The sequence below is a fragment of the Columba livia genome, chromosome 20 (genome assembly GCF_036013475.1).
Source record: "Columba livia isolate bColLiv1 breed racing homer chromosome 20, bColLiv1.pat.W.v2, whole genome shotgun sequence".
NCBI lineage: Eukaryota > Metazoa > Chordata > Aves > Columbiformes > Columbidae > Columba > Columba livia.
The window spans coordinates 6,287,964-6,300,979 of record NC_088621.1 but is presented as its reverse complement, the minus strand read 5'-3'; the positions used below and the strand labels follow the sequence as shown (position 1 = coordinate 6,300,979).

The following is a 13,016-nucleotide window of genomic DNA, read 5'->3' as shown; positions in this document are numbered from 1 at the left end:
ATTAGAAAAGCAGAAATCATTTTAATGACTTATCCATCAAAGTAAACAAGACATTTTCTCCTGGCAAAGTGCCTGTCTGGGACAAGGAAAAAAAAAAATCAAAAGATTGCTACTGTCAAAAATTGGACATAAGTGGGACAAGGAGGAGGAAAATAGTTGCCATGAATGGAGGTTTAAATATGGCATTTAACTAACAGACACATCATTCTGCATCAGAAGTACAGTCTGCTCCAAAGGGGGTGATTTTACTCAATTCCTTCTTGCTTGTCTTTGATGGCAACCTGGAAAACACAAACAAAAATACATGTGCTAAGAACTGTTGCTGAGCTGGAGGAAGTCAGTTTAAACATTCCCACCAGTCTTCTGTGAAACTCAAGAACCACCACAAACCATCAGTGGAAATATCTACACCATCCAGAAAAAGTAACACTAACATTAAAGTCAAAAAGTATTTGTAAAAGTGGTGCCCTATTACCTTTTACCAGCACATCAAAGAACACTTCACAGGCAATATCGTACTCATAGACCCCCCGGTTTTGTCTGAATAACCTTTCAGGTCCATGTAAGTCTCAAAAATACGGTCCCAGAGTTTTGGAAAAAGGTTGGAAGAATAGAAAATTGTTTTCTACACTAGTAAGACTGCAAGGAAACCAATGCCAACCATCTATGGAATCAGAGAGCACCCTGGGCACACAAATAATCCTTCAGCACAGCCAGACTCCCCCGTGCCTGGACAGGAGCTGAGTGACCCGGTGCTGCTTGGCTTTGATTGATTTATTGACCTGAAATAGCAGCTTTAAGATAATACTACACCTCCCTTCACTTAATGTTTACTTTTGAACTTTTAATTGCAAGGATCTCAAATATTTTAAAGAAAAAAAGAAGCCAGCGTACCCTGAACCTCTCCTCGAGGAGGGAGAGCTCGCTGATGAGGTCGGTGATGGCGTTGGTGAAAGCTTCCTGGGGGCTGTAATCCGGGGTGGTCTGGACACGGATGATGATTTTGTGTTCCAGCGGGTGCGGGACCTTGTACCCTGCAAATAACACCTGGGGGTCTTTCAGTAACTGCCTGGAATAGAAGAGCAGCAGAGAACAACCACATAGCGCAAATAAAATGGGGGTTATGTTAAAAAATAATTTAAAAGACATGTTTCCCATAGGCTTTGTCAACATATTTTCAAACTGGGCTTTATGAATGCGTGAAGCCTGTTTTCTCTTTTTTAGAGGCAGAGTTGATTTGCCTTGACATCTACCACAACTTTTTCAGGCAAAGGCCCCAAACATTCTCAAAATGTACTCACGACTTGATGATGTTCCCCAGCGTGTGGTCCTCCTTGTTGATAGTGAACAGGCAGGCGTTGGGCACCTTCGTGTCCTTGTTGATAGTGATCCTAGGCGGACAGAGGCAGGTCGTTACCGCAGCGCCTCAGGGAGCGGCTGCCCCGACCGACGCAGCCCGGGAGGCCGCGGGGGCACCGTACGGGGTTCCAGGTCCCCCCCTCCCGGCCCCAGCAGGGTCCGTGTCCCGCCCCCCGCCGCCGCTCACTTCTTCTCGCCCTCGAAGAGCAGGAACGACTCGAAGGCCGGAGGCGCGTTCATCCCGCCGCCGCTCGGCCCGCCGTTGCTATGGCGCCCGGCACGTCACTTCCGCTCGCTTCCGGCGGCGACAGCGCCCCCTGGAGAGCGGGAGGGCTCGGCGCAGGGTCGCTCCCCAGGAACGTCTCCAGCGGGGCTACCGGTGATGTCATCGGTGATGTCACCGGTGACGCCATGAGGACCAGAGCCACCAGAGGCGGGCGCCAGCCCAACCGCCAGTGGCGCCGCCAGCAGGCCCACCACTGGTGTCACCAGTGACACCATGTGGCACCACCAGTGGGATCAGCACCAAAACCATCAATGCTCCCACCACCCTATTGCTGCCACCGGTGATGTGAGGAGCACCAACACTAGTGACACCATCAGCAACACCCCCACCAGAACCATCAGTGATGTCACCAGTGCCACCATCAGTGCCACTGCCAGTGCTGCCACCAGCAACACCACCATCAGAAATGGCACCAGGAGAGCCATCAGTGTCACCAATGCCACCATGACCAGTTGCCACCATGCACCGTCACCAGTGCCGCCACTAGTGCCACCAGCAGAGCTTTGGCCAGTCCCCAACCCAGCACTGCCCCCCAAGCCACCAGTGCCCATCCCCCTGTCCTGCAGCATCCCCACCAGAGACGGACAGGACAGGGCTGCAGGATACAAAGTGCTTTTATTGCCACCACTGCGGTCCCCAAGACATGAGGACCCTGAGCCCCCAGAGGGACACTGGGCCCCTCATGTCTGCAGCTGCAGCAGGGCAGGGGCTGGGGGGGCCGGAGGTTGCGCCAGGTGGTGACATTTCTCCAGGTCCCCCAGCACGCCCAAGAGCCGGCTCAGCCCCTCGGGCAGGGGGGCACCTGTTGGGGGGGAACAGTGAGACCGCAACATCCCCCAAGAAGGGGACACCCAACCACCACAGTGCCCCCCAACACCCTGGGGATGTGTCCTAACCAGAGCATCCCCAATGGGGTCCCCGGAATCCCCCCCACCCCTCTCCTACCTTCACCCCTGGGGCCATTTTGGGCATCTTCGGGTTCCAGCAGCTCCCAGTACTTTTCTCTGGGGGAGGCAATAGGAAGGTCCTCAGCAGGTGGAAGGAGGGTGCAGGGGGGTGCAGAGGGGTTACCACAGGGTGGGGTCTCACCTGAGGGTGCCCCGGAGGCCGAGGAGGTGGTGGAAGAGGCGCTGGGCCTCCGTGGCGGGGTCCAGGGGGTCACTCCATTCCTGCAGCGTGACACCGTGGTGGGTCCGGTCACAGCCCGGTCCTGCGGGACAACGGGGCTCACGGTGGCAGGGGGGACCCCAGGGGCACCCCCACGGGAGTCCCAGGTGCCCCTCCCGGTACCTGTCCTTTCTCTCTGGTGGCAGCAGCTCCACTTATCCCCACGGAACACGCCGGGGTGGTAGGTGCGAAGCACACGGGGGTTGTTGACGCACACCTTGCGCAGCGCCGACAGCCACTGGTTCAGCTCATTGACGCACTGGGGACAGCGGTGAGTGGGGTCACAGCCTGTGACACCCCTGCTGGGGGGTGTCTGTCCCCTGTCCCCGTCCCACCTTGCACTGGAGGTACGCCGTCTCCTGCTGCCCGCCCGAATCGACATAGACCACCTGCATGACATGGGCGCTCCCAAAGCTCTTCTCCTCCACCTTCTCGGCGGCCAGGATGTCACCCAGGGCGATGGCACCGCTACGCTGGTGGGGACACACACACAGGGGGTCAGTGCCACCTCACTGCCACCCCCACTATGCCCTGGCACCCCCTTACCTCTGCACTGGGGCTCTTGCTGAAGCTGAGGGTGTCCCCGCTGAGGCAGAAGTGCAGCTTCTTGGCAGTAGTGGCCAGCACTGGCCCCTTGCCCCGCGTCTTGTGGACAAAGAGCAGCCCCTCCTTCACCACCATGGTGGGGGGGCCTGGTGGCTGCCCCTCACCTTCCTCCTCCTCCTCTCGCTCCGTGCCCACCAGCCGGGTGATGAAGTCCTTCATGAGGGCGATGCCCTGCTGCAGGGCGGGCAGCAGCGGGGCCAGCCAGGTCTCCTTGGCCCGTCCTGCCGCCGGCTCCATGTTGCCCACCAGCTGGACGGCCTGGAGACCCCCAGGGACAACAATGTCACCAGCCCTCCCCAATGGGAAGCACCCCAAAAACCCCACGTGGGTGACAGCACCTCCCTCCCCACGTCCTCCCCATCCCACCTTGGCCAGCAGCAGCAGCGTGCGGCTGGTACGTGCGTCGGCGTGTGTCTCCCGCAGGTGGAAGAGCTTGGGGGTCATGATGGCTGGCGAGAAAAACCGGAGGCAGAGGAAGCTGGTGACAGCCACGAACTTAGTGTGCTGCAGCCGACAGAGGTGGGGGGAGACGTGTGAGCGTCTGTCCCAACGCAGGACATCCCTCATACATCGATGGGACGGGGGTTGGTTTCAGCACCAGGGATGCTGTTTGGGTGCAGCATGGCCCTGCTGTCCCCCTGCACCCATCCCTGGGGGGCTGTCCCCATACCCAAGAGGGGACCCCAAAGCTGGGGATTACACCCCTGTCTCCTGGGGATGTCCCCATTTGACCCACAGTCCATCCCCCACCGCAGCCCAACCTGGTGCTGGGGGAAGCGCTCCCCGACGCGGTGGAAGAGCTGCCGGAACACGGCGCGGATGATGAGCGGACATGCTGGGGCTGATCTGCCGATGGCGTCCAGTAGCTCGCCCAAGTAGGACTGGAGGTGCTGCCGGCCCTGCTCAATCACCTCACCCTCTGTCTGCACCCGGTGCAGCCCTGAGCACCTGTGGGCACCGGCGCCATCAGCCCTACAGCCAGAGCCCCCCTGCCCCACCACCCCGCACGCCCCTTACCCAACATCTTTGATCTCCACCTTGCCGGGGTCCAGCTCCACGTACTTCTTCTCCTCAAACACACGCGTGATGGTGGGTCCCAGGACGGCATGCAGGTACGGCATCCCTGTCACCTGCCGAGGGACCGTGACAGGGGACACAGCCACAGGTTTGGCACCAAACACCCCCAGACTCCTTGACAAAGGATTTTCTCCAACCCCCCAGCCCCAGGGGAAGATGAAGCCCCACCAGCGCTCCCCCTGGGCAACCAGCCCCGTTGGGGACAGCCCAGAGTCAGGGTGACCTTGTAAGAGCAGGTTTTGGTCAGCACAGCACCTTGAGGAATGACTCCATCGATTTAGAGGCCAGGGAGTTGCTCCGGAACAAAGTGTTGGGCTCACCTGCAAAATGGGAGAAGGTCTGTGGCTGCAGGATGGCTTCAGCTCACCCACCAGGCAGCTGCCGTCATGGGGGGGGTCTACAGGGGCTCTGCCCTCCAACCCCAGCCACATCCGTGAGAATTGTGGGGATTTCCAAACCTCAAACCACCTGCTTCTCCCCCAGCCTCAGCCCGTGAGTTGCTTGGGATGAACCCAACAGGTTCCCAGCCGGAGCACAGTGTGACAGCTGAACCTCAGCTATCACCCCCAAAATATCACCACACAAGGTCCTGGATGTTTTGCAGCCCCAAGAGATGGTTGGAATCCTTCAGCTCCACTCCAGCCTTACAGGGCTTGGCCAGCTCCAGCTCAAAGAGTAAGTCCAGGTACTCCTTGACCAGCCCTTGGCCCAGGAAGAGTTTGACCAAGTTGACGGCGACCTCCTGCCGGCACTCGGCTGTGGTGGTTTCATCCAGGAGGGTGACCAGGTGAACCTGGCCGTCCTGGTGGGGAGAAGCACCACGATGTGACCCTGGCAGAGAGCCAGAGGAAGGTGGGTGCCCCATCAGGGTTTCACGTGGACCCCTCACCTGGCGCCCCAACTTCACCTCCTGGCACAGGAGCTGGACCAGGGGCTGGTAGGAGGGAAAGGGCAGCACCGTCTCGTCCCGCAGCCTCACCTGCAGCTGCAGCGAGCCCAGGCTGCCTCGGCGCCTGCAGGAGCACGGGGTGGGTGCATGAATGAATGGATGGATGAAGTGCTTCGCCAAGCAAAAGGTGACTCAAGAGCCAGGGAGAGCCTGGGTGGGCAGGAGGAGCTGCCCTGCACTTCCACCCCCGCCCTAGACAAGGGCATTTCCAGGAGCTGCCCCTCCAAAGGGCTGATGCTTCCCAGGAAAATCCCCCTCCCCAAGGGCACTGGAGGGACCCTGGACATCCACCCCCAGCACACTCTGGTGCCAACACTCACTCATCCGCCCTCGGCTTGGACTTGTCTGGCCGCAGCCTGAACCAGCCCTCCTCCTGCCCAGTCGCCTCCAGCCCCTGGACGCTGAACACCACCTGCGACGGGAGGCAGGGTCGGGTAGGCAGCTGGGCAGATGCCTGGCAGCGGTGATGGGATCTGGGACTCACCTTGCCCAGGAAATCGTTCCTGCCAACAAGGTCCCAGTCCCAGACCTCCACGCACAGCTTCTCCTCGGTGGGCTCGGCCAGCTCGAACTCGAAGGTCTCGTTCCAGCGGGGGTAGCAGGATTTCTTGACCACCTGTGACGGCAACAACTTCATCCCCCATCTTGCCGAGTGGATCCCACCCTCCCTGGGGACACCAGGTCATACTCACAGCACTCTCCTGTGCCTTCCCGTTGTAGCGCAGGCGGACAAAGGGGTCGGAGGCACCATTGCGGTCCTTCCTGGCCAAATCCCTGTGGAGAAGAGGGGAAATTTGCCAGGAACCTCCCAAAATACCTACAGGCACCCATGGCACCCCTTCGGTTCCCCAGCATCTCGAGGTGCAAATGCTAAAGCCCAGCAGAGGAGGTGGACCCTACCCCAAGACCCCCATCAGTTGGGTGGTGGGGAAGATGCTCTGCACCCACAGGGAGATAATGGAGAAGACTGATGCAATGGGGAAACTGCGTCACAGAGCAGCCAGGACTTGCTGTACGTGTCCCAACTGCACACACAGCCCCCTGCCACCCCTGTGTCCCCCCCTCACCTGGCTTCCAGCACGGTGCAACGCAGCAGCCGCCGGCCGCCCTGGCTCCCCTGGACCTCCACCCGCAGATGGATCTCCCCCTGCACCTCCTCATCGGGGTCCACCTCGCTGAGGCTCACCCAGCCGCTGTAGCCTGTGGAAAAAGGGGGAACCCTCATGGGGGGGGTCACTGAGGGGCCTTCGGGACCGGTTCTCAGCCACCCACCCCTTACCCTCGGGGTGCTCCACCAGCATGTCCCGGGTGATGTAGACCTTCCCGATAACGTCATCGCGGCTGGAAAACAAAAGCTGGGAGTGGGACACAGGGTGGGGTTGGAGACTCCCCGCTCTGCCGCGCCCCAGGGAGGACACCCCCCTGCTGTGCGTTTTGGGGGCAGACACAGCACCCAAGTGTCCTGGGGCCACCACATTGTATCTGTCCCCATGGAGCAGTTGGAAAATAACCTTGGGAAAGAACTTCACCCATTTGCGTCCCAAAGCTCAAGCCAGCATGGCCAGGTGCGGATTCGCTGGTGTCTACCATGGGGCTGGGTATGCAGGCAGCCAAAGCCACCAACCTGCAAACCCCATGCCCATCCCCACCACCCCGCGGCCGAGCTGCCCATACCTGAGCGCATCCTCATCCATAACGTAGATGGAGACGCTGTGGAAGGTGGGCTGGAGATGCACCTCGTACTCCTCCCCCCAGAATGGGGACAGCGTCTTCCACACTGTGGCAGTCCTGTGGGGCCAGTGGTACTGGTGACAATGGACATGGGCACTCCCCAGCCCTGGGAGGTCCCCAGTGTTTGGTGACACATGACTGGGGACAGCACCCATGGTTTTGAACCTTCAGCTGGGGCAGTAAATGGGTCCCTGTGCCGTCTTGTGGCTCTGGGCTGGCAGGACCAGGGGGTGGCTTACAGGGTTGGGGGTGGTCATGAGCTGTTAGACATTGTGGTCTGTGTCTGGAGGAGCAGCTCAGCCCAAAGCAGGGAATAACAGTAATAACAACAATAGCAATAGTAATAAAAGAATAAGAATAAAGAAAGAATAAGAAAGATTAAGACTAATGAGACTAATAAGAATAATAAGAATAATGTGTGTGCAGCAGGGTGGATGGAGGAATCCGCCAAGAACTGGGTGTGCCAGCAGGTTTGGGGACCAGCCAGGGACACGGTGCCACTGACCTGATGATGGCCTCATCGTCGATCTTCACAATGCAGTACGGGTCGCTGCTGCCTGTGCTGGAAGGACACGACATGGCTCTGTCAGCACTGCCAGCTGCCCCACCCCCGGCCCTTGTCCCAACCCCATGGGGCTGTCATGGTCACGGGTGACCAAAGCCTTCAGCCCTGGAAAACCCCCCACAGAAGGGGAACCTCACAAGTGCCACTTGTAGGGACACCCCATGGCTATTGGGGTACAGAGACACCCCCAGACACCAGCGTCTGTGACTGGTGGATTCGGTCACGGCTGCAGGCACATGGTGACCCCGGCTTCGCACCCAGCCTGGGGAAACACATCCCTGAGTGTGTCCGGCCACTGGATCCTGCTGGCAGCTTAAAGTGGCTTTTCTCTTCCAAATAGGAAGACGAAGAACAAACAAAACCCACCCGTTCCCCAAAATGGCTCCAGCCACACACAGCCCCATTGCACACACCAGGAGCAGGGCCACAGCAGCCCCTGGGGTGCACCTAGAGCCTTAACACCTCCATAGGGACAGGGACATCCCTGGGGACACCCCTGGTGATGCAGAGGGTTCGAAGCACGTGTCACAGCAGCCGTGGGCTGTTGGCAGCCGCTACAATGCTCTGACTCTGCTTCCTCCCCGGGGACAACCCGAGTCATTGCTCTGGTGCGCTGATGCCAAAAAAAAACCCAAATCACCATTTTACAGTTTATTGCCCCAGGTCATTAGAACAGAGGTGACTTGGCTGCAGGCAGGGGCGGGGGCTCCAACCAGAGGCAGGACCCGGGTGCCAAGAGGGTGGGAGGTTATGGCTCCTGTCCTGCTCTGAGCAGTTTCTCCTTAACACCGGTCCCGGCAGCACTCATCAACCAGATGCAAGTCCCCCAGAAAATGTGGGAGCACATGGGTGGGCCTTTGGGGTCCCCAAGTACAGAACGATTTCCCTTCCCAAAACTGGGGAGGCTGAGAGCCAGTTCTTGGGGGGATTAAAAGGGTTTGAAGGGGTTATACAGGTTTGGGGTCTCTCTGCTCTGCAAAATAAAGCTTGGGGGGATGTTCTCCAGGCTGTGCATCCCAGGCACCGTGCTGGCACCCCAGCCACACGCATGTGTGGGCAGCACCGGCAGGTTGCTAAGAGCAGCTCTCTGCCTGCTCCCAGTCTCCAGAGAGGTTTTTAATGCAAGCGGTGGATGAAGCATCATTAACCAGAGCTTGTTGCTGACATTTCCTGCCTTATGCAAACCATCAAGCAGGCAGGGAGCACGCAGGCAGAAAGGGAACATCTGCCCACCTGAGCCATGCCCAGCAACCCTGGGCAAGCTGAGCTCAAGTCTGAGATGGGAGCTGACTTGACACCAGCAGCATGAAAATCCCCATCCCCAACATGGGGACGTTTTGAGCACATGGGCTGCTCCATGTCCCCTGGGATGCAGAGCACCACAAAGCCACCCTTGCAGCACTGGAGCATCGCGTGCTCTGGGGATTAAAACACAGCGTGGGTAAAATCCATCCCCATGGGCTGCAGGAGCAGCTGCAGCGGTGCCTGAGCTGCTGGGGACCCTGTGATCTGTGTCAGTGGGGACAAATCCCCACCGCAAAGGCTGGGGGGAACCCAGCACTGCAGGGGGTGACATTGCCTGCACAGCATTGCTGTCCCTGCGCACCAACCTGGGAAGTGTCAGGGGAAGAGTTTTATAAGGCTTGCTGGCTTCCAGCGGTCACTGGGCATCCTGCTGCCGCCTACGCTGAGCATGGCTGGGGGTTTGGTGCAGGGGAAGGAGCTAGGAAAGGGGAAGGCTGGGCTTTCGAAAGAGGAAATGAAGACTGAGGCTTTAAAGATTGATAGAACAGTATAAATGTTTGGGTTAGGAGGAAATAAAACTGTGTGCTCCCTGCCGCCACCCGTCCCAGCAGGCAGCACTGGGGGCTGAGACATTGAGTTTGGCAATTAAAAATTCACTACTGGAGATGGTGGCGCCGCTTTGCCCAGCCCTTGGGAGCCGGGGTGGGGGCAATACAATAAAATAAAGCAGCTCATTCTCCTTGTTTTCCTGTAATGAAGATGCACAGGAGGATTTTGCAGCGCTCAGCTGGGGGGAGCAGCTCACACTCCCACCTTGTCCTGGAGGGGGGCCGAGGGGCAAAGCCCACCCAGGGCAGAGCTGGAGCTGCTGTAGCTCTTCCCTCCTGCCCGGGTTTTGTCCCCGGTGTCAGGCAGTGACGTGCCGGAGGGCGAAAGCAGGAGCAGGTTTCCTGCCTCTTTATGGGCAGTTTCATGGTTTGGTGGCTGCTCGGTGCCAAACCCGGCGCGGGGAGGGCGCTGGCGGGGGAGGTAAAACAAAACAACGGCTTTTCTGCACTGGGAGGAGGTGAGAGAACCCCGGGCACAGCGGTGGGGCTGCTGGTGGTACCGGGGGAGTCACCAACCACAGCAACATCGGCCAAATCCGGGGGCTCCACGGGGGTTTGGGGTGCCCCATCAGCCATGAGTGGCTGTAAGAAGAGTCGGACCTGTGAACACACCCGGGGTCACCGCTGACACCCCACAAATGGGTTTCTCCGCGGGGGAAGTCGGTGACGATCCCAAGGCTGTGCCAGGGCTAGGCAGGAGAACCGAACCTCACAAGCCCCCGGCCGCAGGGGAGGGGGACGGTGGCCAAACACGGTCAAGGTCAGGGGCAGGATCCAGCGCTCGGGTTTCCCTCCCCGCCGGGGCAGCCGCCCCCCCGCCCACAGCCACGTCCCAAAGCCTCCGGTCTGGAAGGTGTTGCAGGGACCTGCTGTGCAGCAACGCGCTCTCCTGAAAAAACAGACTCCCAAAAAACAGAGCTTCGTAAAAAAACAGAGCCTCCCCACGCTGGTTCGAGTTCCCGCAGGGAGTTATGCCGAGGGATTTAAAAATCAGGCGGCGAAGCATGGGATTTAAAAAGAAAAAAAAAAAAAAAGTCATGTTTCTTTCCTTGTTTATCCTCTTTTTCCATGACGGCTGTGGGGATTTTTGCTGGTTTTCCGGCAGCCCTGGTTCTGCCTGGCTGCGGAGTGCTCCTCAACAGCCCCCAGCTGCCGTCCCCTTGTCCCACCCCAACACTGTCCCCACATCTCACCCCGTAAGGATCAGAGAAATGAGGAATATGCCGAGACACGCGGGCAGCCCTTGGGGGGCTGCCAGGGAGGGAAAGCCCAACCGGAGGGGCTGCCAGCCGAGTCCCCTGGACCGCAGCCAGGTGGGCTTGAGCCAGGGCTGGGAGTGGAGTGGGGACAGGGTGGCTGTACCGGGGGGTGCTGCTTCATGTCCGGTCCCTGCAAAGGACCCAGCTGCAGGAGTGAGGGGGTGCATGGTGGGGGCAGCCCTGCCCCATGGCAGCACAGAAGGAGCCCCCGAAAGTGGGAGCACTGCTTGGGATACCCTAAAGCATTGCTGGGGACACCACACAGCACTGGGTGCAACTGGCAGGGAAACTCAAAGCTATCACAGGAGGCGTCCCCAAATCAGGAGGGACACCACAGCACTCCTGAGGGAGTCCCCAAAGCACTGAGAACTGCTGGGGTACCTGAAGTCACCCCGGAGGCAACCTCCAAAGTAAAGGGCATCCCAAAGGCACCCTGGGGAAAACCCCCAAAGGCACCCTGGAGAGAACCCCAAAAAGCACAGGCACTGCTGGGGGGACACCCCAAACCCACCCTGGGAAGAATCCCCCAATGCAAGGGGACACCAAAGCCAGCCTGGAGGGAACCCCCAAAGCACAGGTACTGCTGGGGGGACCCCAAGCCATTCTGAAGGAGCCTCCAAAGCAGGTGGGACACCCCAAAGTCACCCTGGGGGTGGTGTTCTCAAAGCACAGGGACCTGGTGTGGACCCACCCCACAGTGCTCCTGAGGCCGGGGGACTCCCTCTCGGAGTCCCCCCCCTCGTTCCCTCCCGGTCCCCCGGGGACACTCACATGTCCTTAGCGGGCAGGTTCCTGCCCTCCACGATGCGGATGGAGAGCGCGCTCCGCCGAGCCATGGCGGGAGGAGATACCGGGGAGCTAACGGAGCGCAGCCGCTGAGCCTCGAACCGGAGTCCGCCCAGCCCCGCGCCCATGTGCGGACCGGCGCCGCCGGATGCCAATCAGCGCGCTGGGCGGGGAAAGAGGCGGGGCTTGAAGACCTACCCCTGCGGCGATTGGGTGATTATATATGCCGTTCTCTAAGGGGTGGAGTCTTAGCGGGAGTGGGCGGGGCTGAGGCGGAATTGGGAGGGGCCGGAGCGGAGTCCCTCCGGAGCGGGTCCCGCCGGAGGACGGGGACTGCCCCCGCGGCGGTGGGGGTCGCCCTCTCGGTCCGGCTCAGCCCCCGGAGACCGGCCGTGGCCCCAGGGCGGTGCAGCCCGGGGTGCTCAGCCCGGCGCCCTGCCTGGGTTGGTAATTAAGAACCGGACCCACCTGCTGCCCCACGTCTCCCCCGAACCTGGGGGTTGTAGCCCCCGGCCCAGCACTGTCTTTTCTTCACTGCCCTGCACCCCAAAACCCCACCTTTTGTTTGGGGTTTGTACCTTTTTTCATTTTTTTAAGCACTGCAGGCCCCCCGAAGGGAGTGGTGGCATTTCTGGGGGGCTTGGTACCATAAATACAGGGGAGGGGAGGCAAGGGGACCCCTCCTACGGGATCCGCGCTCAAGGACTTTCCCAGCACACAAAGCTGGGGCTCAGGGCTGTGCTGGCAGACACCAGCGGTCCTTGGCATTTGTGCCTGACCGCCGCAGGGACATGATAGGAACATGGCAGGGACACTCTGGGGACACACTGCCCCGTCCTGCAGCTCTGCCCCTCTGCCTCCCCCACAGAGGGATGAGATGCAGTCCCTGTCACTGTCACCCCCGGCTCCCCATGTGCCAGTTCCAGCCCCACACACAGTCAGGGCCACCCGCGTGACAGGGGACAAACCCCCCAGCTGCTTGGAGTGGCTTTGCAGGTGAAACGGGTGTTTCACATCCGGGATGGGGTAGGATGGAGGGGACCCATGTTTGCTGGAAAACACTGTCCCTTTGCTGCAGACGGGCTGAGCTTCCCGGGGCTTAATCGCCAGATTTGCTTGATTTTCCTTGCCTGGGCTCCATGGAGGCCACTCCCGGCAGCGACAGCACAGGGCGGGCAAGTTGCTAATATCCCCCCCCCGCCAGCATAAGGACACCCTGGTAAGGGTGCTGTGACCATAGATCAGGTATAAATGTGACACTGCCATTTGCATGGCACTTACAGAAAAACCACAGGTTTTTGTAATATATGTGTATGTGACATACATGCATGCCTGCCCTGACTCTGCTCAAAGAGGGGCACAGCCGCCGCCCAGTGCT

General features: G+C 59.7%; 2 protein-coding genes across 5 annotated transcripts; both read right to left on the bottom strand.

The window, feature by feature from the left end:
* Window position 1: 1 nt before the first annotated feature.
* Window positions 2-1,700, bottom strand: POLR2J (RNA polymerase II subunit J). Its single transcript, XM_065037074.1, has 4 exons — window positions 1,547-1,700; window positions 1,302-1,391; window positions 895-1,069; window positions 2-281 (listed from the first exon to the last, which is right to left on the bottom strand). The coding sequence occupies exons 1-4, from the start codon at window positions 1,597-1,599 to the stop codon at window positions 246-248; spliced, it is 354 nt and encodes a 117-aa protein (XP_064893146.1). The 5' UTR covers window positions 1,600-1,700; the 3' UTR covers window positions 2-245.
* A 543-nt stretch (window positions 1,701-2,243) lies between these two features.
* On the bottom strand, window positions 2,244-11,836 carry LOC102095500 (ras GTPase-activating protein 4). Of its 4 annotated transcripts, XM_013366848.3 has the most exons (20): window positions 11,624-11,836; window positions 7,681-7,737; window positions 7,119-7,232; window positions 6,724-6,785; window positions 6,512-6,644; window positions 6,137-6,218; window positions 5,929-6,060; window positions 5,765-5,856; window positions 5,385-5,508; window positions 5,144-5,297; window positions 4,751-4,815; window positions 4,436-4,548; window positions 4,180-4,366; window positions 3,785-3,922; window positions 3,359-3,676; window positions 3,148-3,285; window positions 2,936-3,071; window positions 2,735-2,855; window positions 2,591-2,649; window positions 2,244-2,447 (listed from the first exon to the last, which is right to left on the bottom strand). In XM_013366848.3, the coding sequence occupies exons 1-20, from the start codon at window positions 11,764-11,766 to the stop codon at window positions 2,326-2,328; spliced, it is 2,490 nt and encodes an 829-aa protein (XP_013222302.2). In that variant the 5' UTR covers window positions 11,767-11,836; the 3' UTR covers window positions 2,244-2,325. The 4 variants fall into 4 exon arrangements, with proteins under 4 accessions (XP_013222302.2, XP_021142695.2, XP_064893127.1 ...); XM_021287020.2 differs by having other exon boundaries at window positions 5,765-6,060; XM_065037055.1 differs by having other exon boundaries at window positions 4,436-4,815; window positions 5,475-5,594.
* Window positions 11,837-13,016: the final 1,180 nt, after the last annotated feature.

Excerpts from the sequence above, each read along its gene's own strand:
- LOC102095500 (XM_065037055.1), bottom strand. The coding sequence starts at position 11,766 with ATGGGCGCGGGGCTGGGCGGACTCCGGTTCGAGGCTCAGCGGCTGCGC. Across the intron at positions 5,595-5,764 it reads TCCAAGCCGAGGGCGGATGA|GCTCTCCCTGGCTCTTGAGT; the intron begins GTGAGTGTTGGC and ends CTGCCCACCCAG. Across the intron at positions 3,072-3,147 it reads CGGCGTACCTCCAGTGCAAG|TGCGTCAATGAGCTGAACCA; the intron begins GTGGGACGGGGA and ends CGCTGTCCCCAG.
- POLR2J (XM_065037074.1), bottom strand. The coding sequence starts at position 1,599 with ATGAACGCGCCTCCGGCCTTCGAGTCGTTCCTGCTCTTCGAGGGCGAG. Across the intron at positions 1,070-1,301 it reads CTGGGGAACATCATCAAGTC|GCAGTTACTGAAAGACCCCC; the intron begins GTGAGTACATTT and ends CTTCTATTCCAG. Across the intron at positions 282-894 it reads TCCTCGAGGAGAGGTTCAGG|GTTGCCATCAAAGACAAGCA; the intron begins GTACGCTGGCTT and ends TGTGTTTTCCAG.